At 38.2% G+C, this 27,040-nt stretch overlaps 1 protein-coding gene across 1 annotated transcript in view; it reads left to right on the forward strand.

The window, feature by feature from the left end:
- The window catches only part of LOC133530788 (dual serine/threonine and tyrosine protein kinase-like), a 66,516-nt gene that overhangs the window by 14,097 nt on the left and 25,379 nt on the right, over positions 1-27,040 (forward strand). The window contains 10 exon segments of the mRNA XM_061868857.1: positions 17,751-17,869; positions 18,568-18,731; positions 19,139-19,255; positions 20,126-20,533; positions 20,725-20,914; positions 21,846-21,933; positions 22,949-23,073; positions 23,189-23,397; positions 25,103-25,219; positions 26,500-26,614. Coding sequence (XP_061724841.1) covers positions 17,755-17,869; positions 18,568-18,731; positions 19,139-19,255; positions 20,126-20,533; positions 20,725-20,914; positions 21,846-21,933; positions 22,949-23,073; positions 23,189-23,397; positions 25,103-25,219; positions 26,500-26,614 — 1,648 coding nt within the window. The 5' untranslated portion in view covers positions 17,751-17,754.

A 27,040-nucleotide genomic window follows, 5' to 3' on the forward strand; every position in this document is an offset into this window, starting at 1 on the left:
TGCATAAGTTAGAATAAAAATGTGTGAGTGTCGTGAAACACTCGTTTGGAACGATGTATATTATTATATTTATTAACGATAAACGTTTTATATTACACATGAACAAATATCTTTATTTACAATAACAATATACAGAATGGATATATACAGATGATTTCTATAATTAGCTTATATCTAAAATAGGCCCTTGAGGCATTGTACCAAGGATGCTGGTGGCATTTCCTCGTTGTATCGCAATACTGATACGTTGTGCGAGGAAGCCGCCAGCTCTTCGGTCGCCAGTTACGTCAACCAGACGTTTCGCGATTTCTCCAAAAAACTTGTGCGCGCTGGGACCCCATGGACCTAGAGTTTCAACGCCAAATGGTACAAAATGGTACTCTCTACCGAGGCTCTTATATTTATTACGTTAGAAAATTTCGGCGTTTTCCGCCGCTGCGCCCGCTTTTACATTTGTCCGTTGGAGGTGGGACGGTGCCAGTGTGTCTACGCAGGTAGCATCCCACACTAACATCCGTCCCAAGCTCCAAGGAACCAAGGACACCCCATCAAGCCTCTTGCCATCATCCTTGATAATGCCAGTCGGCTCAAGAAGAACAGGCACATTGATGGTGGAAAGAGATCGACAGATTATGTCATTAAGCGACGCATGTCTTGAAAAACGACCTGCACTTTTTTGACAAGATAATCCATGGTGTCCCAGTCGGTCCGCGTCCAAGAGCATATATGTGGCGTGCATACCGAAACCCCGTGTCGCAAACCAGTCGCCAGTCTTAGGGAGGAAATTCAGATCAGAAAATACAAAAATATACAAAAAACTTAACCGACAAAATAATACTTATCACATCTGCGCTACTAAAGGATATATGTAAGATGGTGAAATTAGGCTACTTGTTCTCGGGAAATAATTTAGTCAAAAGAGGGCTGTGACGGAAAAATCTTAAATTTTTTTCGCCTAGCCATCCGCCACCCATCCGATAAGGAACTTTGTTCCAATAAAATACTCATACCACTATAATACTTGAATAGTTCCCTCGATTTCTCCTGGTTTCCATCGGATCTTGACATAAGCTTTTAAACGAAATAGTACATTTCGATGCTAGTGCGGAAAGTATGTCATTACATTACACAGATAGACGTAAATAACGATCTTTAGATAGTAATAGTACAACTTTTTTATTTTCAATTGTTTCTGTCTTATAGAACATGCATAAAAAATTACTTGTTTTTCTTATTTTTTCCCAACTGTATTAAAAACGTCGTTCGATACATGTGAGGAAATGTGCACTTTTTGAGCAACTGTATTAAAAAAATATATTTTTTTAATGTACTATTTCTAATGCGGTTCACTCATTTTCGAGAAATCGGGGGAAAAAAATTAGTCTCATAGAGGATTCTTCCTCTAAAATTTTCCATATAAATGCTTGCCATTTTTGCTTCTTTATGACATTTTTTGTGGATTGGATCCTTTTCACTAAACTGCGTCCATTAATAACTTCGGAGACTGCCTTAACGCATCTACACTGCACTTCATCTGCCGTTAGTTGATCGAGTCATTAACGTTATCTTGTTTACACTAGCCAAGGTATTTGTTCCTTAGGTTATCGCCACGCTGTAGGTATACATAGGGACTGCCAGATATTTATTTTTGTTTGAAACACACGGAATACCGAGATGATAAGGCAATAGTTGTACACCTGCTTATGTTTCTTATGATTGCCTGTCAAATATCAAAACTGTTACTAAGGGGTTATCCATTATAAAAAAAAAATATTATAGGACATTATTACACAAATTGACTAAGTCCCACAGTAAGCTCAATAAGGCTTATTAATTACATCACACGAATTTCATGAATTTTTGACCCCTCCCCTTGTCACACCTGGTCACATTTAGCAACCCCCCTCCCCCTGGTGTGACGTCACATATCTGGCAATCGTGTTAGTAACATAATAAGCAATTAAAATGCAGTATTATTATTCTAATAAAACAATTTGTAATAATAGCAATATAGAAATTTTATGACACTGAACCGATTAGGAATACGAATTTCACGGATAAAAGCTATATATCGTTGCAAAAACTAGTTATTTAGTTGTACTGCTAATACAAAAAAATCAAAACAATTTTTGTCTACTCGTGAAGTTAAGTGACGTCACAAAGCTGCTCACTCCCCCCTCCCCCATGTCACAACATGTCACATTTTCTGTAACCCCTCCCTCCCCCTATACATGTGATGTAATTAATGGATGGCCCCTAAGCAAAAACTAATTTATGAGCATACTATAAAATAAGCGATTATATCATGGATAGAGATGTTTGACAATAATAACGTCCAGCGGTGGCAACATGGTTTCATTTTTATCACTTGTTACTATACCCGTCACTTTCACGCTTACATACTTGTTAGAACGTGACGGCCATGGTGACAAATGATAAAGAGCCGACCATCTTAGCCCTACTGTATTAGCAGCATTAGCATTTAATATTAATTTAAATTGTAGTTTTTTATTTAATGAATGTTAAAGTTGTAAGATGTAATGTTTTGTAAATATGTGTTCCACAGAGTTTCTTGCCGGTTCCATATTGGGTACCCTCTTATAATTTAGGAGGGATTTAAATCTCGGGTTAGAGATGTAGCGTCAGAGCCAGCGTAGCAGGGATCGGAAACCGGTATTTTTTCTATGGGAACGAAAACGGTATTTTTTCGTTCTTTGTTAATTATTTCATTTCTAATTGGGCAATCTAATAATACGAAGTCGTTATCTAAAAACACAACCGAGTCCTATATTTGGAGTATAAAATAACCCGAAATATATGTTTATTTCAAAGTTTTTCCAAAAATCGGATCCCTGCAGCGTAGCGTTATTTGACGTTCATAAGCGCAAAATTGTAATATGTATACCTATTACTTCTACTTGAAAAATAAACTTTATCAAAAATGCGACCTAATTCGAAAGGGCACAGGCAATTTTTATGCTTTAGAGTAGTTCTGAGTTATACGATCTCACCCGCTTTCATACAATCGAAATACAGTCCAAGCCCAAACCACTAAGTAATGATTTGGTGTTCGACTTCTATTAAACTATCCAATGTTTCAATGTTTGATTAATTTAATTTAATGTAAACAAAGCACTAAAATCAATTCTTTCCACAAAAATATTATAGTGCAATTATATTTACAAATCCTCTGGTACAATATATCAAGAAATTTATAGTCATCGTACAGCGGATAGTATCTTTTCACGAAGGCCGCAGTTCGCAGGCATAGCCCAAAAAGGAGCGCCGATGCACACCTCGATTGACATGACAAGAATGTCAGTGTAAAAAAATATCAATAACATCGATACAACTTCTTGTTTATAAGTGATTTATATTTATATTTTGCCTCCTCACGCCTGCCCTAAGGCCTCTTTTGACGCCCGTCCCTGCCCAGAGCTCCGGTTCCGAAACAAAAGTCCTCGCTGCCGCCGCTGGTCACGACGGTGCACCGAGAGAGTATCGACTCTGCAGTTTCGTGTCAGTCGTTAATTGTGAAATTGTTTAGTTATACTAACCTATACTGTGTTTTGTGTTTGTTAATGTATATAAGTATCTCATTTACAATGTTTCTACTTTTTGGTGTTAAACAGCAATGAGTTCTCTGCCTGAGTCGTCGTGCCCTCACTGTCTTGATTCATCGCGAGTGTTTACGTCCCGAGGTCTTAAGGCGCATATTACTCGTAAACACAAAGATGTTCCCCGCCTTATACATACGCAACCCGCCGGCGATGCCTCTGTTCGCTTTAATATCACGCCACCAGCTCCAACTTCACAAGCAAATAGCTGTAGCCTGGACCAACTTGCCTCATTTAAGGGGTCAGTGAGAGTTCTTCGCCACATTCCAAAAGGGGCAAGGAGTATCGCTGCTAGTAAGTTATGTAATATCATTGATAATTGCATTACAATTAATGGAGTAAACGAATGGTACGCTCTCCTATCTTTTTCCTATAGGGCATTACGAACTCCTGAATCAGTTGAAGCAGGATCTCTTACCGCGAAAGTTAAGGCAAATATAGATGCTTTCTCTTACTTAGCGTCCGCTGAATGTACGGCGGCTCACAGGTCCCTGTCACTGACTAAGTTAATTGAAGCCAAAGTCCATGAGGGCGATCTAAGGGGAGCTGTCCGAATACTTTTGAGCGAAGACACAATTGCTCCTCAAGGACCTGACACTCTCACAGCATTGCAATCAAAACATCCGGCTCCGTCTCGTCCACTCTGTTTCCCAGCTGAGCCAGATCTGAACTGCCCAACCCTATCAGTTAAAGTTGAGGATGTGGCTTGGGCAATAAACTCCTTTCACAGTGGATCAGCAGCAGGGTTGGATGGCATTCGGCCAGACCTCTTGAAGGAGCTGACATCTGGCTCGGCTGGAGACAGCGGGGTACGTCTTTTGGAGTCCTTAACCAAACTTTGTAATTTTTTACTTAGCGGAAAGTTACTTGCTGAAGTTTGTCCTTATTTATATGGGGCTACTCTTTGCGCTTTAAGGAAGAAAGAGGGAGGGGTGCGTCCAATAGCAGTAGGGTGCACATTCCGACGACTCGTCGCTAAGCTTGGATGCCGCGCGGTAAGAGAGCAGATGGCTTCCTACCTTCAACCACTTCAGGTGGGTTTTGGGACACCTTTGGGTTGCGAAGCGGCGATACATGCAGTGCGTAGTTTTGCATTAGATTCAGAAAATGCAGGTAGTGTGATAGTCAAACTAGACCTAAAAAACGCTTTTAACTCTGTTGAGAGGGACGTCTTATTAAAAGAGGTAAGTGAGAATATTCCATTTCTCTACCCCTTCCTCCACCAGGTCTATCACCTACCTTCCAACCTCTTCTATGGTTCCAGTCGTATTTTGTCTCAAGTGGGTGCTCAACAAGGAGATCCGTTGGGTCCCCTCACTTTTAGCCTCTCAATACAAAAAGCAATCGCTGAGCTTAAGTCCCCGCTCAACATTTGGTACCTCGATGATGGTACCATTGGAGGTAAACCAGAAGAAGTAAAGCGAGACTTGCTTATTTTGCTTCCGCGCCTTAAGGATCTGGGGTTGGAAGTTAATGCGTCCAAATGTGAAGTTTTCGCGTGCGGGTTGGAGTCATCTTCTTTCTTCCCCTCCTTCTCATCGGTATTGCCTGGGCTAAGGGAACTTAGCTCTAACTCTTTTACTTTACTCGGAGCCCCTTTATTTCCATCTGCAGTACCCGAGGCTCTGCTAAGGCGAAAAGAGCTCCTTCTGCTTGCTGGCGAACGCCTCAAGGACATCAATCCGCATGTAGCTTTGGTTCTATTACAAAAATGTTTTGCCGTACCTAAGGTAACCTATCTTCTGCGTACGGCCCCCGTGTGGTTATTTCCTGACGACATCGATTGCTTCGATGCCGCTATAAAGTTATCAATAGAGTCTTTGGTAAACATCTTTATGAACGAAAACCAGTGGACACAAGCAGCCCTTCCGGTCCGTCACGGTGGCATTGGCGTGCGGCGTATAAAAGACGTGTGCCTGCCAGCCTTTCTGGCGTCGGCCCATGGGGTGGCAGACCTTGTTGCTAATATTGTACCAAAAAATGGCGACAGAGTGTGCATACCCCATGTGGCGGACGCCTTAAGGGCATGGTTGTGCATCAACCCGGGAGCAACTGTGCCAGAGAACCCAAAAATTCAGCGTGCATGGGACGACACTCTCTCAAAAGCTACATTAGACAACCTCATTATGAGCGCCGCGGGAGTTGACCGTGCAAGGCTTCTGGCAGTGTCGCAACCAGAATCAGGGGCATGGTTGCACGCGTTGCCTTCGCCCCAATTGGGCACCTTACTCGACAGTGACTCACTGCGCGTGGCTGTTGCTCTCCGCCTGGGCTGCGATGTATGCCAACCACACTTTTGCATCTGCGGTTCCATGGTGGGTGCTGACGGCCACCACGCACTGAGTTGCCGTCGTTGCGCAGGTAGGCACCCGCGTCACCATGCCCTCAACGATACTGTCCAGAGGGCCCTTAGGTCGGCTGGTGTCCCATCGGTGCTTGAGCCCCCTGGTCTTAGCCGCACCGATGGCAAACGACCCGATGGCCTGACCCTAATACCATGGGAACGGGGGCGGTGCTTGGTGTGGGACGCTACGTGCGTCAGCACCTTCGCCGCCTCCCACATCAGCCGTACCTCGCGCACGGCCGGAGCGGCAGCCGAAACGCAAGCGGCTTTAAAGAGGCAAAAATATGCCCCTATTTGCCCAGGCTACATATTCGTTCCATTCGCTGTGGAAACGGCGGGTTGCTGGGGAGCGGACGCAAAACGTCTTATACGCGAACTAGGCCGTCGTCTCAGGCAAAAGGGGGAGGGTCCCCGCTCCGAGTCGTTCCTAGTGCAAAGGCTGTCCATGGTAATTCAGCGTGGAAATGCTGCGAGTATCATGGGCGCCTTTGCACCCGGGACGGTGGGGAGCGGTTTGTTTGTGTAAATTTTAAGTTTTAATAATATAATAATATGTTTTTATAATTAAATAAAAAATAATAAAGAATTTTTCAGTAATTTAATGTTATGAATGGAAAGTTCCCCCAAAGGATTCCAGTTCAGAAATAGGATGTGCAGTTATCGTCCGGTGAAAGGTCACCCATCAATGTTTGACTTATACACGAATCTGTATCAGTACATTCAGTACTAACAGAAACACAACTGAGGGCCTACCGCGAACACCGCAGTTCGCAAATTGCGGCCATTTTTCCCCGTCACTATAATTACGTCTTAATAGGAGTAAAAGAGAAAGATGCCCGCATTTTGCCAACTTCGATGTTCGCGGTAGGCCCTCTGTTACCAGTCCTAACAGAAACATAACTGATCAAAGATAGTCTTTATCTTGGTGCATTAAGGGTTACTTATGATCAGTTAATTGTTGATGATACTCGAGCGCAAGTTATAGTAAAATCAAACACTGCAAGCGAATACGTAGTGTTCTATGTCACACTTACCTACGACGGGTAGGTGTGAAAGAGATCACACTACGTATTTAAACTGAAATCCTAGCGATCCTCTCAAATAGCGACTTTATTATTATTGCAACAAGACTTAAATTACAACGACAGGTGGTCGGCCATCTTGGAGAATCTCTACCAGTGTTTGTTGGTACTATCAACATTTAAGAGGGGGCTAATGCAAAATTATAGTTTAATTTTTACCCGATTTAATTAAAGGAAAATACCATGAAAAAACGCACATAGTAAGTAGACTGTATTTTCAAAGGCAATTGCACACAAAACCTTGAAAGCTTTAAAGTTTGCCCGCTAGAAAAAAAACATTAACACATGTCTAAATTTACCCTGTATGTCTTAGCAGTATAATTTTAATATAAAATAGCTAGTGATATAGCCTAGGAATGTGACGAGCAAAATTTTAAACATAAGGTGGTTCGACTAGGTTACCCAAAGCTTAAACCTCACTAGATGGCGCCACAATTGCAAATTTTTAGTTTTAATTTTTTTGTGGAGTAGTCTTGGTATTTCTATACTGTAAATTATGTTTAGCGCACTCTTTAAATAAATATTGAACTATTACAACAAACATTGAACACTTCATTGTACAAAAACTACCCCTTAAAGTTGACAGAATGTTTCTTAACTCTATTTCTAAGTATCACTCACACATTCAAACAGTCTTACTGGGATCCTTGTAGTAGACAATTTGGCACAGCGTGAGTAGGCTTCAATAGCGTTGCGGTATGTACGTGGAAATACATGCAAGAGGATGTGGGTTCGAGACTCATTAATTTTTTTTTTGTTATCAGTATTATCAAGTACCTATTATTAATAAATTATTTTATGAGAAATATTTTCCATAAAAATATTAAAAATCTGATTCTCACACATCATGATATTTTTGGGTTCTTCCAACTCAGAATCACTAGCATAATCAATCCTCGTGCTATAAAAACCCGAAAATTTGTATAGAAATTTTAGTTTTACATTGAAATTTCTTTCACACTAAAATGTGACATAATGGTATGGATATTTTAGGATATCTTTTTTTTAATGCTAGGGTGGAGAAAATTCTAAGTAGAATGAACCTAAGAAAGTCCAAATTTGTAAGTCAGATTTTCCGGTATTTTTTTTCAAAAAAAAAACGCTGTTTTGTTCTAAAATTAAAGCAATCCCTTACTGCCCAGCCTTTGAAAAAGTAGGTACTATTTTACAGTAGAATTAAAACATTTTTTTACGATACATTTAATTAAATTACAGTGAGTTACAAAATATTTATAACCATTATAAAAAGAAATGAGATATTTACCATGTTTGTTTATATTATTGATTTCCCGATATTTTGACACAACTAGAAGTTTCACACAATTTCATTCAACGGATCACATCATATCCAATTTATGTGTTTATGTATTGCATTGTTTTCTACCTAGTTGGTTATTAAATTCTGTTACTGCAATAATCTTTATCTACATAAAATATACCAACGAAAGTTTAAAAAAGTATATATTAAAATGAAGTACACAAAATCAGGAATTACATATGACAATATCATTCAAAATCGCCTCCTCTGGCTTTGACACAGGCCCTCAAACGATGAGGCACGATTGTCATGTCTAATTCCGTCACTGTCTTAACTATGGCCCGCTTGAGGGAGTTAAGATTTGTGTGGGGTTTAGCACAGGCTTTCTCCTCAATAACCTGCTATATGGCATAATCCAGGGGGTTAAGGTCCGGGCTGGAGGACGGCCAGTCTTCGTGGGCAATAAAGTCAATTTTGTTCCTTCGAAACCAGGCTTGAGTTGTTTTTACCTTATGTGCAGGAGCTGAGTCCTGTTCAAAGATCCATGGCTGGTTTTGAAATAGGGTGTGGCTTAAGGGCTTCACTATTGGTTCGAGAACGGTTTCCAGTTTCCGGTTTTCACACCTTTTTCACAGAAATTAATCTGTGTTAGCCCTGAGTATGACACACCCAAAATCATGTTTAGCGGGTGCCCACATTTGTGCAACGCAATAGGGTTGTTTCCATCTACAAATCTTAGGGCATAATTGTATCCCAATAAATTCTTTTGGATTATAAGAACATGTTAAACTACTTTTAGGGGACCTGTAATGGCCATATTTTTGTAAATAATGAATTTAAAATATCTTTTGGCACACGTCACGTGACCAAACTCGAAACGTCATTGAAGATTCTGATGACGTCACAACTCTCGGATTGACACTGTTGACAGTTAGGCGATTAACAACAAATGACAAATATCAGTTGACAGTTCGTATCTTCTACGTGTGTATGTAGTTATATGTCAAACCATAAACTGTGACGTCACACAATTTTCAAAGAGCGTTTTGGGCGCGAAAGCATCTGTCAAAATATATTTTGTTAATTTAACATATTTAAAGCCGTTTTTAGTATAAAAGCTGAATTTTAAGGCAACTTTTAGTTAATATAGAAAGTAATACAAGCGTTTCAAAAAATTGGAATACGATTCTCTTTTAGGTCCCAATTCATTATAGATACGACGAGATAAGTGTTATGTGTGGTATATAATTATAGCTCACAAATCCACCACATTATGACATTTTTTATTTTTTCGGTAGCATTTGTTTTAACGGAAATAAAGAGGTTGCAAATCGAGTAACAGAACTTCAGAACAGATATCATTTGATATTTACCAGTCGCTTTTCGGTGAAGGAAAATATCGTGAGGAAACTGGACTAATCCCAACAAGGCTTAGTTTTACCCTCTGGGTTGGAAGGTCAGATGGCAGTGGCTTTCGTAAAAACTAGTGCCTACGCCAAATCTTGGGATTAGTTGTCAAAGCGGACCCCAAGCTCCATTGAGCCGTGGCAATATGCTGGGACAACGCTAGGAAGAAAGAAGAAATCGAGTAACAGAACTTAGTAACCAACTAGGTATAATAGTTATGTTATGATGTAAATGTCCATATCATGTTGGAGTCATATATGTATTAGCCAACTAATTATTCAAGATCAATACACTTAGCTCCCTTAGGTATTCGCCTAAGTACAATCTCGGGCAAAATTGAGTTTTATAAAAGTGAACTATTTCTAGGTCATATTTTCTATGAATTGGTCATTTTTGTAGACTCCAATTACAGTTACACTTTTCTTGGTTTTTCGCGGACCAGAATATCGATGATTTTTGTAACTTGATTTAGACGTTGCTATCATTTTCAATCCAAAAACACATAAAATCACAATTCAGAACATGCGGCAGCGTTGTTTTCTATCAAGTACCTCAAGTACCAGGGCGGCTACCGGGAAAATCGAAATTCGTCAATTTCGGGCATTTTTCTCTGTCACTCTAATTACGTCTTAGTGAGAGTAAAAGAGAAAGATCCCCGCAATTTGCGAATTTAGGTTTTCGCGGTAGGCCCCCAGGTCCTGTCAAGTTTCAGCAGTGTTGCCAGGTGAGCGGAAGAGAATTATCGTACTTGACTGTCAATATTATTGTACCGTTCAAAAAAATATCGTACGCCAATCAAAAAGGCAGCCCCTAAAAATGTCTAGCAAAATAAGCTTAAATTTCCAATTAATAATAAAAAAAAGACAATTTTCGTCTAAATTGCGCAAAAAATCTGTTTATGTTTGTGTATTTTTGGGATAGACTCAAACGGTATACAGGAAATTGTGACATTTTAAACTTTAATCTTACACCAAGGAGCCGAACACCCAAAAGATACTAATTTTAGCCTATTTCTGAGAGAAAGTGTCATATTTTGCCTCAAATTACTAGACTTTTAAGGTGGCATCATCCAAGGGCTGAAATTATAATACTTTAGTGTACGATAATGCTCTTTGGAACATTACGTCATACCGGGGCCCAAATTATCGTACATGTACGACAATTATCGTACGCCTGGTCACACTGAGTGTCAGTGTCGACAGAGTCAGCTAAAAACGCGTCAAACATCGCAACGTCGCGCCGATGGCCGTCCGAAGCATGGAGTGGCAACGCCGCAATGTATTTGTACACGACATTTGTCACACACACATGAGTAAAATTTATAAAAATATAACGTTGATTATTGCATGATTTCTGTATGAAACAAAGTTTTTCTATTAATTTAGCGCAAATGAATATTCGAAAGTAGATAGATGCGCAACTATTTATGTAATAATATTGTGTAATTAATTAATAAATAGCGATTGTTTTTTGTATGAAAATCGAACCACCATAAGTGTACATATTATATTCAGACTAAATCTTCCGTGCCAGTTTCGCGTGGCGCGCCATATTTTATTTTTCATCACACTTGCTCGTAAACGGTGTTATAGTATGCCAGCCAATTTTCAATCGTGACTGAATGCCGGATCTGTGCCTTCGATGCCTTACCTGTCAAAAAGTGATAATATGGCGGACGAATAAAATAAATAAATAAATAATTATTATAGGAAATTATTACACAAATTGACTAAGTCCCACAGTAAGCTCAATAAGGCTTGTATTGAGGGTACTTAGACAACGATATATATAATATATACATATTTATAAATACTTAAATACATAGAAAACACCCATGACTCAGGAACAAATATCCATGCTCATCACACGAATAAATGCCCTTACCAGGATTTGAACCCGGGACCATCAGCTTCGTAGGCAGGGTTACTACCCACTAGGCCAAACCGGTCGTCAAACTTTGAACGAATGTTTGAAATATCACCGTATTTATGAATTATTTCGCTTAAAATTTAGTTTTTTCTTCGCAAGTGTGATGACAAACATTGCAAATGAAAAATGTAACTCCGGAGAAAAGATAATTGCAAACTCAACCCTTTAAGAGCTTCTAAACATGTTCTATTCTCCATGTTTTAACCGACTTAAATTTCTTAGAAGGAGGAGGTTCTGTATTCGGTTGTGGCTATTTTTTTTATGTACGTTCACTCCGACACCCGTGGTCCGATTTGGGTAATTAATTTTTGAATGGAGTTACTTCCAAGTTGGTTCCATTTTAATTTGGTTCTGATCTGATTAGGGATCCATGAGGAATTGAGAGAACTCCTCATATTTAAAGGCACGTGTATGATTATTTGGGTGTTTTCTTAAGCAAATCGAGCATCCTCTCTCAAAAACCATCAATTTGATGAAGTGGATCTGATGATGATGATTTTTTTGAACGATAGGTTTATGTTTAAAGAACTTTATTTTCTCAAAAGAAATTTCACATTTCACTTAATAAATACTAAAACAAAAGTAAATCAGTGAGCATCGCAAGTTATACAAAACAAACAAAAACAATAACTAATTAGAGGTTTCGCTTTATGAAAATAAAAAATTAAAAAATGTTTTGCAAATTTTGAAAAAAGATATTTATTGAATATATTATGCTTAAGCGGTCGTCATCAAAATCAAAGTAATTCGTTAAGATTTAGTTTGTGGGAAACGTTTTCTCCCGAAATGGAATTTCATAGAAAAAATACCGTTACTTCGTTAGATTCAAAAAGCTTATACTTCCCTCTTAATTCCCTCGATTGAAATATCTCACTTACCCCCCTCGTTGTGTTTTCTTCTGATTTCCAGGGCTTTATGCCCCCTCTTAACAGCGTGGAAGATAATTCAGTTCAATACTGGTTTCGACAAGTGATTTGAATATTGTTTGTACATTACCAATTTATTGACGTTGCTGGTGATTTGTGTTAATGTATTGTTGATTCAATGAACTAGTCGATAGTGATACTGTAGGTAAATACGTGATATCATAGCATTCGTTTATTCATTTGTTATATTTAAAAAAACACTCGTAGTTGCTTAATTTTTTTGGGAAAGCTTCTTTAGAGATTCCCAAAAATGTTATTGAACCTACCAACAATGAAACCAATAGGTACTTACTATTATTTATTCTGTACCAATTACCTAGTATTGTTTTAGTGTGGAAGTTCGTGTTGTGGTTGACTGATGCAGTAGAGGTAACTGTTTTCTTAAAAAAAACGTGATAAATTTATGGGCACCCCTCAAATTTTACATGATACGGGGGCGTAAAAAATGATACATGTAATTGTGATACGTATAACACTACTGCGTTTATTATTGTTTTTTAAATAATATTTAACTCGCCTACAGGTTTCCAAAAAGCGATATTTCCACGTGGAAAAAATTCCGCAACTTCTCATCTTTTTGTATGAGAATCGAAATTTCCCATCCCCGAAATGAAACTTCTCTCGTTCCTAAAATTGTCATGATTTTTTCCAAACCTTGACCCACTACACTTATTCTCACATTTTAAAAACAAATTATTACTTAGTAGTCGATGGTTTCTCGATATATTCGCATAGTGACAACTATTATAATTTATTTGCCCCTATTGACCCGTTTCAACTTTCCACCCGGTATAGAGGGTCAAACTAATAAAATACAATGTTGCCATGAAAGTATAAACAGAGGTTATCATGTAAATCCCGTTCCTTGTAGCCATAATAATAATTAGGATTTGCTGAACGTTTGTGGTTTTGAACATTCATTATCTTCTAATATTTAATTAATAAAATGAAACGGATTATATCGCGTGTAATTTAAAATCCATAGGCTACGGAGACTGCTTACCATCAGACCGGCCGTATGCTTGTTTACCACCGACGTAGTATAAAAAAAATATTGGTGGCCAAGTAGGTAATGTTATTTTAAACTTACAAAAATTATAAATATTGGGTATACTCCAGTGCCATCACTATGCCATGTACTAGAACGAACGCCTACCCTATAATTTATTTCGGCTTGAATTGACTGTTCAGGTACCGTAATTTATAGTGCATTGTGCAACGAGGGGGGTAAGTGAAATTTTGGATACGAGTGTGATTATTCCCGACAGCTGCAGGCTGGTGGAATTAAAGACCTGAGTTTGCAATATTCTAAAAAAATAAAATAAAAATATTTTCATTAAGGAAACTGTAAGTCTAGTTTTAAGAAAAGTACCTGTGTTATATGTAACTATAAAAGACTGTTTGTTTCTTAAATAAATAAATAAATAAAATATTCTTACCCCCGGAGTTACACACAATGTTTTTCATCACACTTGCGAAGAAAAAACTAAACGAAATAATTCTTAAATACGGTGATATATCAAAGATTCGTCCGCCATTTTGTGATTTCTTGACAGGTTAGCATTGAGGGCACAGACCTATCTGGCATTCAGCCACGATTAATAATTATGTAAAAATATTTTAAACGGCTGTTAAATCAATCGAATTATTTAATTTTAAACATAAACAAACATATTAAATTATAAACGTCAGTATTTTAATAGTGAAACTCATTTATGCTACTTGGTTTGTATGAAAAAGTGACATAATTTTAATAAGGGAGTTCTAGCTTTTTTTTTTCACTATCCATAACTCCCGTAGGAACAAAATAGGCCTTTGTCCTTCAGTACACCTGCATGAAATAAGAACTTTTTCGAGCAAGTGTGATGAGAAATAATTTATTTGTTATTGTAGTTTTTAATTGAATAATAATTATAGCCTTATGATATTTACTTGAAACTTTGTACTTAAATATATTAAATTGTGTACTTTAGCGTGTAGTTCCGCTCTCTCGGAAAGGTTTCCACGGAAGACCAGCGTCGAGATCCTCAGGGTGGTATCTTGACATTAAGCTGAGTGGAGACCTTTTCAGTGACGCTTAATAATAAATTGGTTTTGTCGTCTCATGTTTTACCTAAACTTAAGCGTTTTCTGAATAAATTTCTTCTAAATAAACCTTTCTCAAACTTGCAATGAAATGTTGACATAACTTACTTCAAATTAGGTCCGGAAACTCTACGTATCCGGTGCGATGAGTGATGATGATATGCAAAAGAAATTTCATACAGCCTACCTACACACCTAGGCCTGTAAAGCACCCTTTTGTTTTTAAATGTCAAATTGTGGCACAACGTCTTGGCATTCAACCATCAAATAGTAGTAGATTGGTATGTTATATTTAGCTGTGTAAACCTACGAATAAAACAAATTCACTACAATTTTTTTTTCATTGCAAGTTTGAGAAAAGCACTCTATAAATCTTAGCGAGAAACGGGGTTGCCGGCCGCGTATCCCTGTTCGTCTATATCTACTTAGCCTGCAACCCTTTGTTTCCCGGCTTCTATAGTAATGTACTATTTAGGGATTCAAAACTTTCATCTGATAAAATTAGGCACTGCGACTAAACACATGGAATTGCTAAAATAATTGCTATGACATTGGGTTCTTCAAGAAACAGGTATTTAGGGTTTTCAAAGGTTGGCAACGCATAAGTGGCTCCTCCGATGTTGCTTATGTCCATGGGCGGCGATGACTGCTTCCCATCAGGCGGCTAAATATGACATAACAAAAATATTTTGTTCACAAAATGGCTCTAATGTTGCATTATCTTCAAAAGCTGCTGGCAATCATAGGTAACGTGGTTCGTTTATTAATGTATGTATGTATGTATAAACTCTTTATTGTACAAAATACAAATATGGCACAGGATAAGCAGTACAAAGGCGAACTTATCCCTTTAAGGGATTTCTTCCAGTTAACCTTTGAGTAGATGAGAGTTGATGAAGAGTGGTAGACAAATATAGCACTGAGTACAATAGACTAGAGGAAAGTCAATAAAATTATAAAAGAGGGCGAATATAAATAAAAACTCCCCCGGGATGTCCCTCCGGGACATCCCGGCGTCATCCTTAGGATATGGTAGAGGAAACCCTCTAAATTCCTATAATAATCCCCAAAAAAAAAAAAAAAAAAAGAATATAAATAAAATTAAATAAAAAAATAGAAGTAATAGTATAACAAATATATAGAATACCTATATTATATACAATAATATAGGTATTAATCACATTGAGGCAACCTATGTAGTCTCTGACCACGCTAACTTTGCACAAACTTGGCAAGAACATATCCCTATAAACTCTATAATTGACGTGGCACGTGGCATGAAAACTGAGAGCTTACCGCGAACCACGTTCAACGCGTTGCCTCTCTGTCACACTTGTAAATTCGTTCGTAAGTGTGACAGGGAGGCAACACGTAGAACGTGGCTCGCGTTTGGTCCTCTGGTCACTAGTTTGCCACCTTTGTGGTATTAAAAACTACAGCATTAGTCTCATTCATATAATCATATGGATATTACGAAATATCTAATTAAAGCCACATACATACCTACATATGATTCATCTATGATTGTGGTAATGTGGTTTCACAACATTACTGAGTTGAACATGAATATTAGGATGGTTATTGAATTGCATTGTATTGAACAATTTTTTTTTATACTACGTCGGTGGCAAACAAGCATACGGCCTGCCTGATGGTAAGCAGTATCCGTAGCCTATGTACGCCTGCAACTCCAGAGGAGTTACATGCGCGTTGCCGACCCTAACCCCCTCCCACCCTCGTTGAGCTCTGGCAACCTTACTCACCGGCAGGAACACAACACTATGAGTAGGGTCTAGTGTTATTTGGCTGCGATTTTCTGTAAGGTGGAGGTACTTCCCCAGTTGGGCTCTGCTCTACATCTGGAATGACATCCGCTGTGCTGTGCTCTACCACACAGAGCGAGATGACATTCACAATGCCCATACCTCTCTTGTGGACGTAGTTTAAGGACATACTCGGGTCCAATTATTTCAGGTATTATACCCATATATGTATAAGATTAGTTACTAATTTTATTAAAGAATATATGTTAGTAACTTAGTATCCACAGTATAATTATTACATTAATTTTAAATAAATATTCATTCATAATAATTATTACGAGGGACTGAGGTTTATTTTTCTTTGACAGAAATTTAGAATTAACTATTTTTTTTAAAGCTTGAAGATAAATTAAGTTTCTAATTTAATAAAATAAATTAAAATCGTTTTTAGGATTTTAAAAATATTTTCTTTATTATCTGTCACAATATTGACTTGACAAAAGACTTGAATGAACATATTTCAGAGTAGAAAGAATAAATTCGCGCATCTTTTTCGCACCATCAATAAGTAATAATATGCCTTCAAACAGAAACTCTTAGTACATTTTTGACTTCAAAAATGGTCCATAAGGTTGACACATATCTGCATATCACTGAAAGTATTCACTTCTCTAATAAATATACCCTGCCCGCAGCTTTAAATATTAAGTACCCAGGACACCATTTCCCGTTATTAAGTAAACAACAGTAAGTAAACACTTTATTGTACGGCAAAAAACAAATGATTACCTACATCAGCGGCGGTATCATGGTTCCATTTTTATCACTTGTCACTATGCCCGTCACTTTCGCACTTACATACTTGTTAGAACGTGACAGGCATGGTGACAAATGATAAAGAGCCAACCATCTTAGCCCTACTGATAGAACATAAATGTAAAAATGTGTAATACAAAGGGATCTCTTCCAGTTGTGATTAAGCAATAAAAGGATTTGAATAAATAAATTAATAAAATTAACAATACAACAGAGATGACACAGCCATAGAGAAGCAAGTGTTTTTTATGGATCGTGTCATTCATTTCGGTATGCTGTAGTGAACTGTAAAAATAATTGACCAATCACGTGCCGCCGCGCTCCCTAAACGGGGGATGGGTGGGCAGGGGACTTTGCGCGTTTATGTCTTTTGTATAATATTTTTTACTACTGAGATACTTCTCAATTAGATGGCTCGTAGGAAAAGTATTGTATACTATAGTGATATAATCAAGCTTTTCAATCTCGTAACTTACTTAGGCAACTCAGCAAGCTTGTATAAAATACTACTATTTGATTTCAGGGAGATGGCGGGCGGCGTGCTCTGGTCGCGGCGGCTCGCGGCGCGCATGCGCGTGCTGCGCGGGCTCGTGCGCGACACGCGCCGCTCGCTGCGTGACGTCGCCGACGCACTGGAGCTGGGTATACATTCTGTCTCTTTCTATCCTATTCAGTTTACCATTGATCTACTTTAACCCAATTGCCATGAGATAACTTTTGATATGCAGTTGAAAGATGGCTTCCTCCCCCAAACTTACGTACAAGCAAAGATAATTTGAAATAGAGATGGATTGTCAAAGAAAACTTTGTAGCCACAGTAAATTTACTGCCATGTTAAGACATATAATTAAAACTTTTAGAACGCCATTTGAATTTAATCTTTATTCTTTTACTGGCATGTGTTAAATTTAATAATAAAAAATTGGCGCCATCTAATACATAAAAGGTTCAAAGGCCAAAGGTATGGCAGCATCGTTTCGAGCGATGGCACCTCAACCTTTAGCCATTGCTCGATAAAATGGCGCCACTTTTTGATATTTAACCAATTCAACACATATCAGTGAAAGAATAAGGATGAAAGTCAAATGGCGTTCTAAAAGTTATAATCATGTGTCGAACGATGGCAGTAAATTTGCTGTGACTACAAATTATTCTTTGACAATCCACCTCTTTTTCAAATTATCTTTGTTTGTTCTTTGAAATCCACCTCTATTTCAAATTCTCTTTTCTACAAGAGACCAAATGAAATGTCAGGAAAGCGTCTATAAAAATGCAGTTGCATGATATTTGCATACCTACATAATAAATTACAGTTATTATTTTGTCAACAAATGTTTCAGATATAAGGGATGTCTCCAGCCGCGTAGAGGAAATAGGAGATGCATCAGGGCGCCCTGCAGCTATAGTGGTGTTAGGAACTAGTGCTGCCGCGCGGGCTCGCCTGCTGCACTGTCTTCTCGGACGGCGCCTATTGCCAGAGCCGGCGCCGACTCATTGCCGCTGGGTAAGCCAAATATTTGTTTATCTGTTTAGGGGTCCGTACCTCAAAATGTATCCAGGAACGTATGTGAGATTAACTCGTTTTTTTTTATCTATTACCAAAGTCGCCGACTGGTCGGGAAAGCCGACTATCCGGCTACATTTGTAGTCGGCAACTAGTCGGCCAAAATGGCCAAATTGCAAGAGCTAAAGCGACCGACGCAAGGTGACAAAGCAATTTAGACAAAGCTGCTGCAGTGACCATCCGAATGTAAACTTTAAACAGAAATGATGATTTATGCATTTAGCCGGTCAGTCGGCACATCACTAGAAATTTGCCAGAAAGCATTATCTTGTAGTAAAAGTAATTGGAAAAATCCGAAAAACCAATAATGCCTATAATAATTATTAATTTGAAAATTATTTTTTCAGCTCCGGATACAGTATGGTAGCAGCACCCAAGTGCATCTCACGCTCGGCAACTCGGAGTTCGAGCTGGTCGAAGATCTGGAGTGCAACAAGGCTCCTTGGGAAACATTGCCACTTGAAGTAAGCATGATTTTCTACTTCCATATACCAATAGTACATTGTGCAACGAGGAGAGTAAGTGAAATATTGGACACGAGGGTGATTATATCCACGTAGCAATATCCTTAAGAAGTTCCACACAATGTTTTTCATCACACTTGCGAAGAAAAACCTAAATTTTAAGCGGAATAATTTCAAACATTCGCCCGCCATATTGGCATGCTTTGACAGTTTAGGCATCGAAGGCACCTATCCGGCATTCAGCCACAATTGAAAATTGTGTAAAAATATTTTAAAAGTAAAACTCATTTATACCTAGTTTATTCGTATAAATTAGTAAAAACTCCCCAGGGAGTTATAGCTTTTTTCTACCGTCCACACCTCCCTCAAGAACAATATAGGCCTTTGTCCTTCAGTACATGAAATAAGATCTTTTTCGTGCAAGTGTCATGAAAACTATCATTTAATATTTGCCAGTTGCTATTCGATGAAGAAAAACTTTGTAAGGTAACGACTTTTTGTATGAAGGCAGTTATCCATTATCTTCCTCCTACTCTATACTCTATCTTTAGGTATTTAAATAAAAGTAAAAAAAACTACCCCCAAATGGCTCCTTAAGCCAGTTGAGGGTATATGAAAACATTACATGATCAAATAATGTAGGTTTAAAGTAAGGTCGTTCAGTGACAGATCCAGGCGGTTTTATATTTGGTTGGTTAATCAATAAATATTAAAACTACCCGAAAATGTACTTACAAATTGTTTGTTTACTTTTTTTTAAATACCTAAAGATACAGAGTATAGACTGTGCCTCAACTACTCGCTCGGAGCAGTCGTGAGCGACATTTTTGTAAAATAACAGCTATCGTTAATTACAAACATTTTTTCCAGGATCTCATCCGCCAAGACTCAACAGATTTCTCAACCATGCTAGAAGTCGAACTGAACATTCCCATACTAAAAGACGGTCTTCGCATCATCGTCCCACCAGACATAGGTGCCGACGAAACAACACTACCCAAACTAAAGCAAAAATACTTAGAACTGTACGAAAAACGAGATGTGATACTAAAACTATTTAACCCTATATACTTATACGCGATAGATAGGATAGGTAAAAATGTCTTCAGCGATGATATATCAAGTGATAATGTTGTGTGCTCTAAGAGTGAAGAGGATTTTTGGACTATGTTCAATATGTATCAGTCGCATAGTGAGACTGAGGAGAAGGAAAGTGTTGTTGAGAAAGTCAGGAAGTGGAAAGCTAGGGATGGGGATGATTTCGTGCTGACGGCGGAGGTGAGTGGTACTTTTAATTCGTTTTGGCGTATAACTTATGTAACAGATCAAATTATTATACACGTGTGCAAGTACACGGTGTTTCACGAGGAACCCGAAATATTTTAATAGTGTATTCCTATATACTAGATATTTCAATACTAAAATGTGCTAAACATTGTGCTAAAATATAAAATAATCATACCTTACAGAACTGCCTAGACCTCCACCAAATAAAAGAAATCAACCCCAACGCTCAAGTTCTCTTCACATTATTCGCGGACAGCCAAGCCGGCGATCGAGTAGATCTTTGGTACGATGCCACAGAATCTACGGAAGAACCGTGCTGTTTAGGGGAGTTGCCTGAGTCTGATCAAGAGCTTGTGGAAGGTATAAGGAGGTAAGACTTATTTGTTGAATTTCTTCTGAAAAATACCTGATATGAGAGTGAACCCTTTGGTACGATGCCACAGAATCTACGGAAGAACCGTGCTGTTTAGGGGAGTTGCCAGAGTCTGATCAAGAGCTTGTGGAAGGTATAAGGAGGTAAGACTTATTTGTTGAATTTCTTCTGAAAAATACCTGATATGAGAGTGAACCCTTTGGTACGATGCCACAGAATCTACGGAAGAACCGTGCTGTTTAGGGGAGTTGCCAGAGTCTGATCAAGAGCTTGTGGAAGGTATAAGGAGGTAAGACTTATTTGTTGAATTCTTCTGAAAAATACCTGATATGAGAGTGAACCCTTTGGTACGATGCCACAGAATCTACGGAAGAACCGTGCTGTTTAGGGGAGTTGCCAGAGTCTGATCAAGAGCTTGTGGAAGGTATAAGGAGGTAAGACTTATTTGTTGAATTTCTTCTGAAAAATACCTGATATGAGAGTGAACCCTTTGGTACGATGCCACAGAATCTACGGAAGAACCGTGCTGTTTAGGGGAGTTGCCAGAGTCTGATCAAGAGCTTGTGGAAGGTATAAGGAGGTAAGACTTATTTGTTGAATTTCTTCTGAAAAATACCTGATATGAGAGTGAACCCTTTGGTACGATGCCACAGAATCTACGGAAGAACCGTGCTGTTTAGGGGAGTTGCCAGAGTCTGATCAAGAGCTTGTGGAAGGTATAAGGAGGTAAGACTTATTTGTTGAATTTCTTCTGAAAAATACCTGATATGAGAGTGAACCCTTTGGTACGATGCCACAGAATCTACGGAAGAACCGTGCTGTTTAGGGGAGTTGCCAGAGTCTGATCAAGAGCTTGTGGAAGGTATAAGGAGGTAAGACTTATTTGTTGAATTTCTTCTGAAAAATACCTGATATGAGAGTGAACCCTTTGGTACGATGCCACAGAATCTACGGAAGAACCGTGCTGTTTAGGGGAGTTGCCTGAGTCTGATCAAGAGCTTGTGGAAGGTATAAGGAGGTAAGACTTATTTGTTGAATTTCTTCTGAAAAATACCTGATATGAGAGTGAACCCTTTGGTACGATGCCACAGAATCTACGGAAGAACCGTGCTGTTTAGGGGAGTTGCCAGAGTCTGATCAAGAGCTTGTGGAAGGTATAAGGAGGTAAGACTTATTTGTTGAATTTCTTCTGAAAAATACCTGATATGAGAGTGAACCCTTTGGTACGATGCCACAGAATCTACGGAAGAACCGTGCTGTTTAGGGGAGTTGCCAGAGTCTGATCAAGAGCTTGTGGAAGGTATAAGGAGGTAAGACTTATTTGTTGAATTTCTTCTGAAAAATACCTGATATGAGAGTGAACCCTTTGGTACGATGCCACAGAATCTACGGAAGAACCGTGCTGTTTAGGGGAGTTGCCAGAGTCTGATCAAGAGCTTGTGGAAGGTATAAGGAGGTAAGACTTATTTGTTGAATTTCTTCTGAAAAATACCTGATATGAGAGTGAACCCTTTGGTACGATGCCACAGAATCTACGGAAGAACCGTGCTGTTTAGGGGAGTTGCCAGAGTCTGATCAAGAGCTTGTGGAAGGTATAAGGAGGTAAGACTTATTTGTTGAATTTCTTCTGAAAAATACCTGATATGAGAGTGAACCCTTTGGTACGATGCCACAGAATCTACGGAAGAACCGTGCTGTTTAGGGGAGTTGCCAGAGTCTGATCAAGAGCTTGTGGAAGGTATAAGGAGGTAAGACCTTTTTGTTGAATTTCTTCTGAAATATATCTGATATGAGAGTGAACCCTTTGGTACGATGCCACAGAATCTACGGAAGAACCGTGCTGTTTAGGAGAGTTGCCAGAGTCTGATCAAGAGCTTGTGGAAGGTATAAAGAGGTAAGACTTATTTGTTGAATTTCATCTGAAAAATACCTGAGATGAGAGAATTGGCACTTTTCACATAACACGGTCTTAATTTCATTAGTGCGATTTAACGTGTTAGTCATTCAAATAATAGGTTTTTTTTTTGTTTCAGACACTCAGATGATTCTCCAATAAGCAAAGCACTGACAGCAAGATATAGCGTCGAAAGACTGGAAAGACTGAGCGAGGAACGAGTGGCCTTTATGAACGAATTGTTAGACCAGTGGGAACTCATGTGTAAGCATAGCTTATAATGTACAATTCATAACAAACTGCTCAATGGAAATGGAATTGAATTATAGACATTATACTCATAATCATACTGTATTTTACATATATTTGTTTTTTCCAGTTCACCCGCCCCCAAAACACCAAACGAAAAGTCAATGGCTTATAGTTGACGACGTTGAGATATTACGGACCGTCGACAACACAGCGACAGAACGACAGGAGAGCGACAGAGTTGCTAACACGAGGACCGCTTTAATAAATAGTGTTGTTGCTTTTGGGAGTGACTGTTTACAGGATTATTTATTAGAGAATAGCACTAAACTAAGTGAGGTAAGACAACTAATAAATTGTCACCGGTCTACACGGTTTTTGGGTCTAACTTCTACACGTAAAATGTTAGTTTATCCTACGCTAAAAATAAGGGAAAATGTTTTTACAAGCTTTTATTTAGTTTCACCTGTCCCGTTGTCTGTAATCAATTCTTGCAAGTTAAATTTGACCTACTTCCCGGTTTCCGATGAAGCTGAAAATTTGCATACATATGTAAGTCGGGTGACAATGCAATATTATGGTACCATTGAGCTGGTCTGATGATGGAGACAGGAGGTAGCCACAGGAACTCTGTGATAAAACAACGCAACCTAATTGTGTTTGGGGTTTTTAGAATTGTCTCGATGAGTATTAGTTGCCAAAAATGAAATGTTTGCCAAAAACTTTTTATTTTGATCAAAGTTTGCTTTAGTAGAAATTAGAGCAATTTTGCAATATTTGTTTTAAAAAAAACGTATCGACGTAAACCAGACAAAAGCAAACTTTAAAGACTAAAAATTATAATTCAAGTGTTTTTAATGTCTAGAATCAGAATTTATGCATGAGCACTGAAACCCAAGAAAAAAAAAATTGTTGACCCATGTGACCTACATCAGCAAGGCGACACAATAGTTTTTTTTATACTACGTCAGTGGCAAATAAGCATACGACCCGCCTGATAGTAAGCAGTCTCCGTAGCCTATGTACGCCTGCAACTTTAAAGGAGCTACATGCGCGTTGCCGACCCTAACACTTCGCATCCTTCGTTGAGCTCCGGCAACTTTACTCACCGGCAGGAACATGAACTATGAGTAGGGTCTAGTGTTATTTGGCTGCGGTTTTCTGTAAGGTGGAGGTACTTCCCTAGTTGGGCTCTGCTCTAGATCTGGAATGACATTCGCTGTGCCCTATCACACTAAGCGAGATGACATACCTCTCTTTTGGACGTAGTTTAAGGACGTACCCGGGTCCAAGTTTATCAAGTTTGCAACTTTGAAAATAAGTGGGAAATCAGAGAAAATGTAGTTTCTAATTTTTATAAAACTGATTTAAAGACTTAATTATAAAAATAGTGTGTGAAGTTAATATTATGTTTATTTTTTGTTGCACTTGTGTGGAAACTAATAGATCTCCCGAATTTAAACGAGGCCTTTCACATATTTGGACGGTTATATTTCTCAGTGTCATGTACTTTTTTTCTCTATATGATGTTACTATAAATGTTGTATTGACTTGTAAAAGAGCCCTTGAGGCCTACTTGCAGAATATTTTTGGAATTTTGAATTCAGTCCTTGTTATCTGTATGAATAATCCCAAAGAGAATTTGAAATAGAAGTGGATTGTCAAAGAAAATCTTGTAGCCACAGTAAATTTACTGCCATCTTTCGACACATGATTAAAACTTTAAGAACGCCATTTGACTTTGATCGTTATTCTTTCACTCGCGCCATCTTACCGGGCATCGGCTACAGGTTGTGGCACCATCGCTCGAAACAATGTCGCCATACCTTTGGCCTTTGATCTATTAGATGGCGCCACTTTTTGATATTTAACAAATTTAACACATATCAGTGAAAGAATAAGGATCAAACTCAAATGGCGTTCTGAAAGTTTTAATCATGTGTCGAAAGATGGCGTAAATTTACTGTGGTTATAAAGTTTTATTTGACAGTCCACCTCTATTTCAAATTCTCTTTGATAATCCTCACCTAAATTTTTTTTCCAGATTCACGTGAAGTTAGTGCAGCAACTGATACTGTCATCTTTCGAGTTAGCCCGAGAGTTACAAGTTGTACCTAAGAAGATACAGTATGTGGCCGTACAGGAGAAACAGCTATTTGAGGTATGAATAAATTATTATAAATACATATACTTATAAACCACTCTTCGTTTCAAGTGCGAAGTTTTCTTTGGGCTTGTGCACAAATCACGCGAGGTTTTTTTCGGCTAGTTTTTGCCCCCCCCCCCCCCCCTTGGTAATATTTTATTTTATTTTATTTTTATTTTATTTATTAAGGTCTACCAACAGTTATTACATCCAATGCGTCTACATAACTCAAAAAAAGAAACATTCAGTGATGCATAACTAATTATAGGTAAACACAGCATGCAAAAGAAAAAACAATTTCTTACTTAACATAAAGTGAAAGTTACAGGTTAAATAACAAAAATAAATTAAACTTGTTTATACTATAGATTCATATTCAATAATTTTCGGAACCTGAGCAATATTTCGTGAGGTTCTTGGCGAACCTTCCCTCCCCCACATAACCTCACGTGTATTTTTTTTAAATTCGACCTTATTATAAGATAAATAGTATTGTATAGAGTAAATCTTGTTTAGACTGGCTATTTTGAAGTGCCAAGTGAAGATTTATGTTTAACAAAACCAAGAAAAAGTATGTGGTAGATATTTTTTCTTAGTTTCGTTTACCATAGAAAAATACACGTGAGGTTTTCTTATACCCCCCTCCTCCAACGTGATCGATTGTGATTTTTTCGTGATCCCCTCCCCCCCTATCGAACCTCGCGTGATTTGTGCACAAGCCCTTTGCCATTACATTTTCGAGTCTTAAGATGCGTCACCATCAGATATAGGAGCATTCGACAGGCTGTCCCATACGGACGCATTTTATTTCCCGTGTTGCGATTATTTTTTCGGCGTATAAAGCAAGCGATTATTTTTCTGTGCACATTTTTGACCATTAGTCACAGAAAATGTGACTAATGGTCCTATTTTTGTGTTTATGTACATACTAGTAGGATATGATAAATATTGTAATAGTTTAGTATTAATATAAGTAAAGGATGTCTGTTTTAAGTTCCGATTACAACGCTTTCGTAAAATTATTGTCGGAACTCCTAGTGGGAATTGTGTTAGGATGTAGGCTAAATTTATTATTTTAGAATCTTATCCGTATATATTACTGGCCTGTATCTGTTTTTTTCCCCAATAAAAAAAAAAGGAAACTTGTACCTGCAAATCTTCAGAAAAATAGCGTTTGTACGGGACCAGTGTAGACTGTTTCATGGAATGCTCCTATATTGGGGCGACCAAAATTCAAAAACAAAGTGTTCTCTTATTTGCCCACAAATTAATCATGTTTTGTGTTATTTTTACAGACTATATACCAGAATTTCTCTGAAGGTGATAAGAAGAGTGCTCTAGTCGAGATGATGCAGGAAGTCTTACAGGAATTGAAGGACGAAGTCAACAATATGGATTGGAGTATAGATGGTGAGTGACTACGAGGGTGGGTGGAATTATTATTATTATTAATAAGACTTTATTTCGGACACCACAGAGCCATATGTTAGGTACAATATTAATTATCATTATGTTAGTATTGACAAAACAATTTATATTTAAGTACATACATTATTTACAATTAAATTAAATTAATTTATAAAAATATAACTCATTTATCCATCCGGTAAATTGTGACATGCATTGAGGCCCAACACTTACAAAAGGGATTATCAAGCCTTGCCAATTTCGGTTAGAAAACTGTGGAGCTGTTCCTCAATCGGTGCATCTGAGATGCAATGTGTTTTCTCATAATGGCGTAGAAATCATCAATTTGTGCCTCCGCAAACATCCCAGAAGCACTGCAAAACCAAGGCAGCCCCGGACCGGCGACCTTTGACGACCGGTCTGGCCTCG

Source organism: Cydia pomonella, chromosome 23, assembly GCF_033807575.1.
Source record: "Cydia pomonella isolate Wapato2018A chromosome 23, ilCydPomo1, whole genome shotgun sequence".
Taxonomy (NCBI): domain Eukaryota; kingdom Metazoa; phylum Arthropoda; class Insecta; order Lepidoptera; family Tortricidae; genus Cydia; species Cydia pomonella.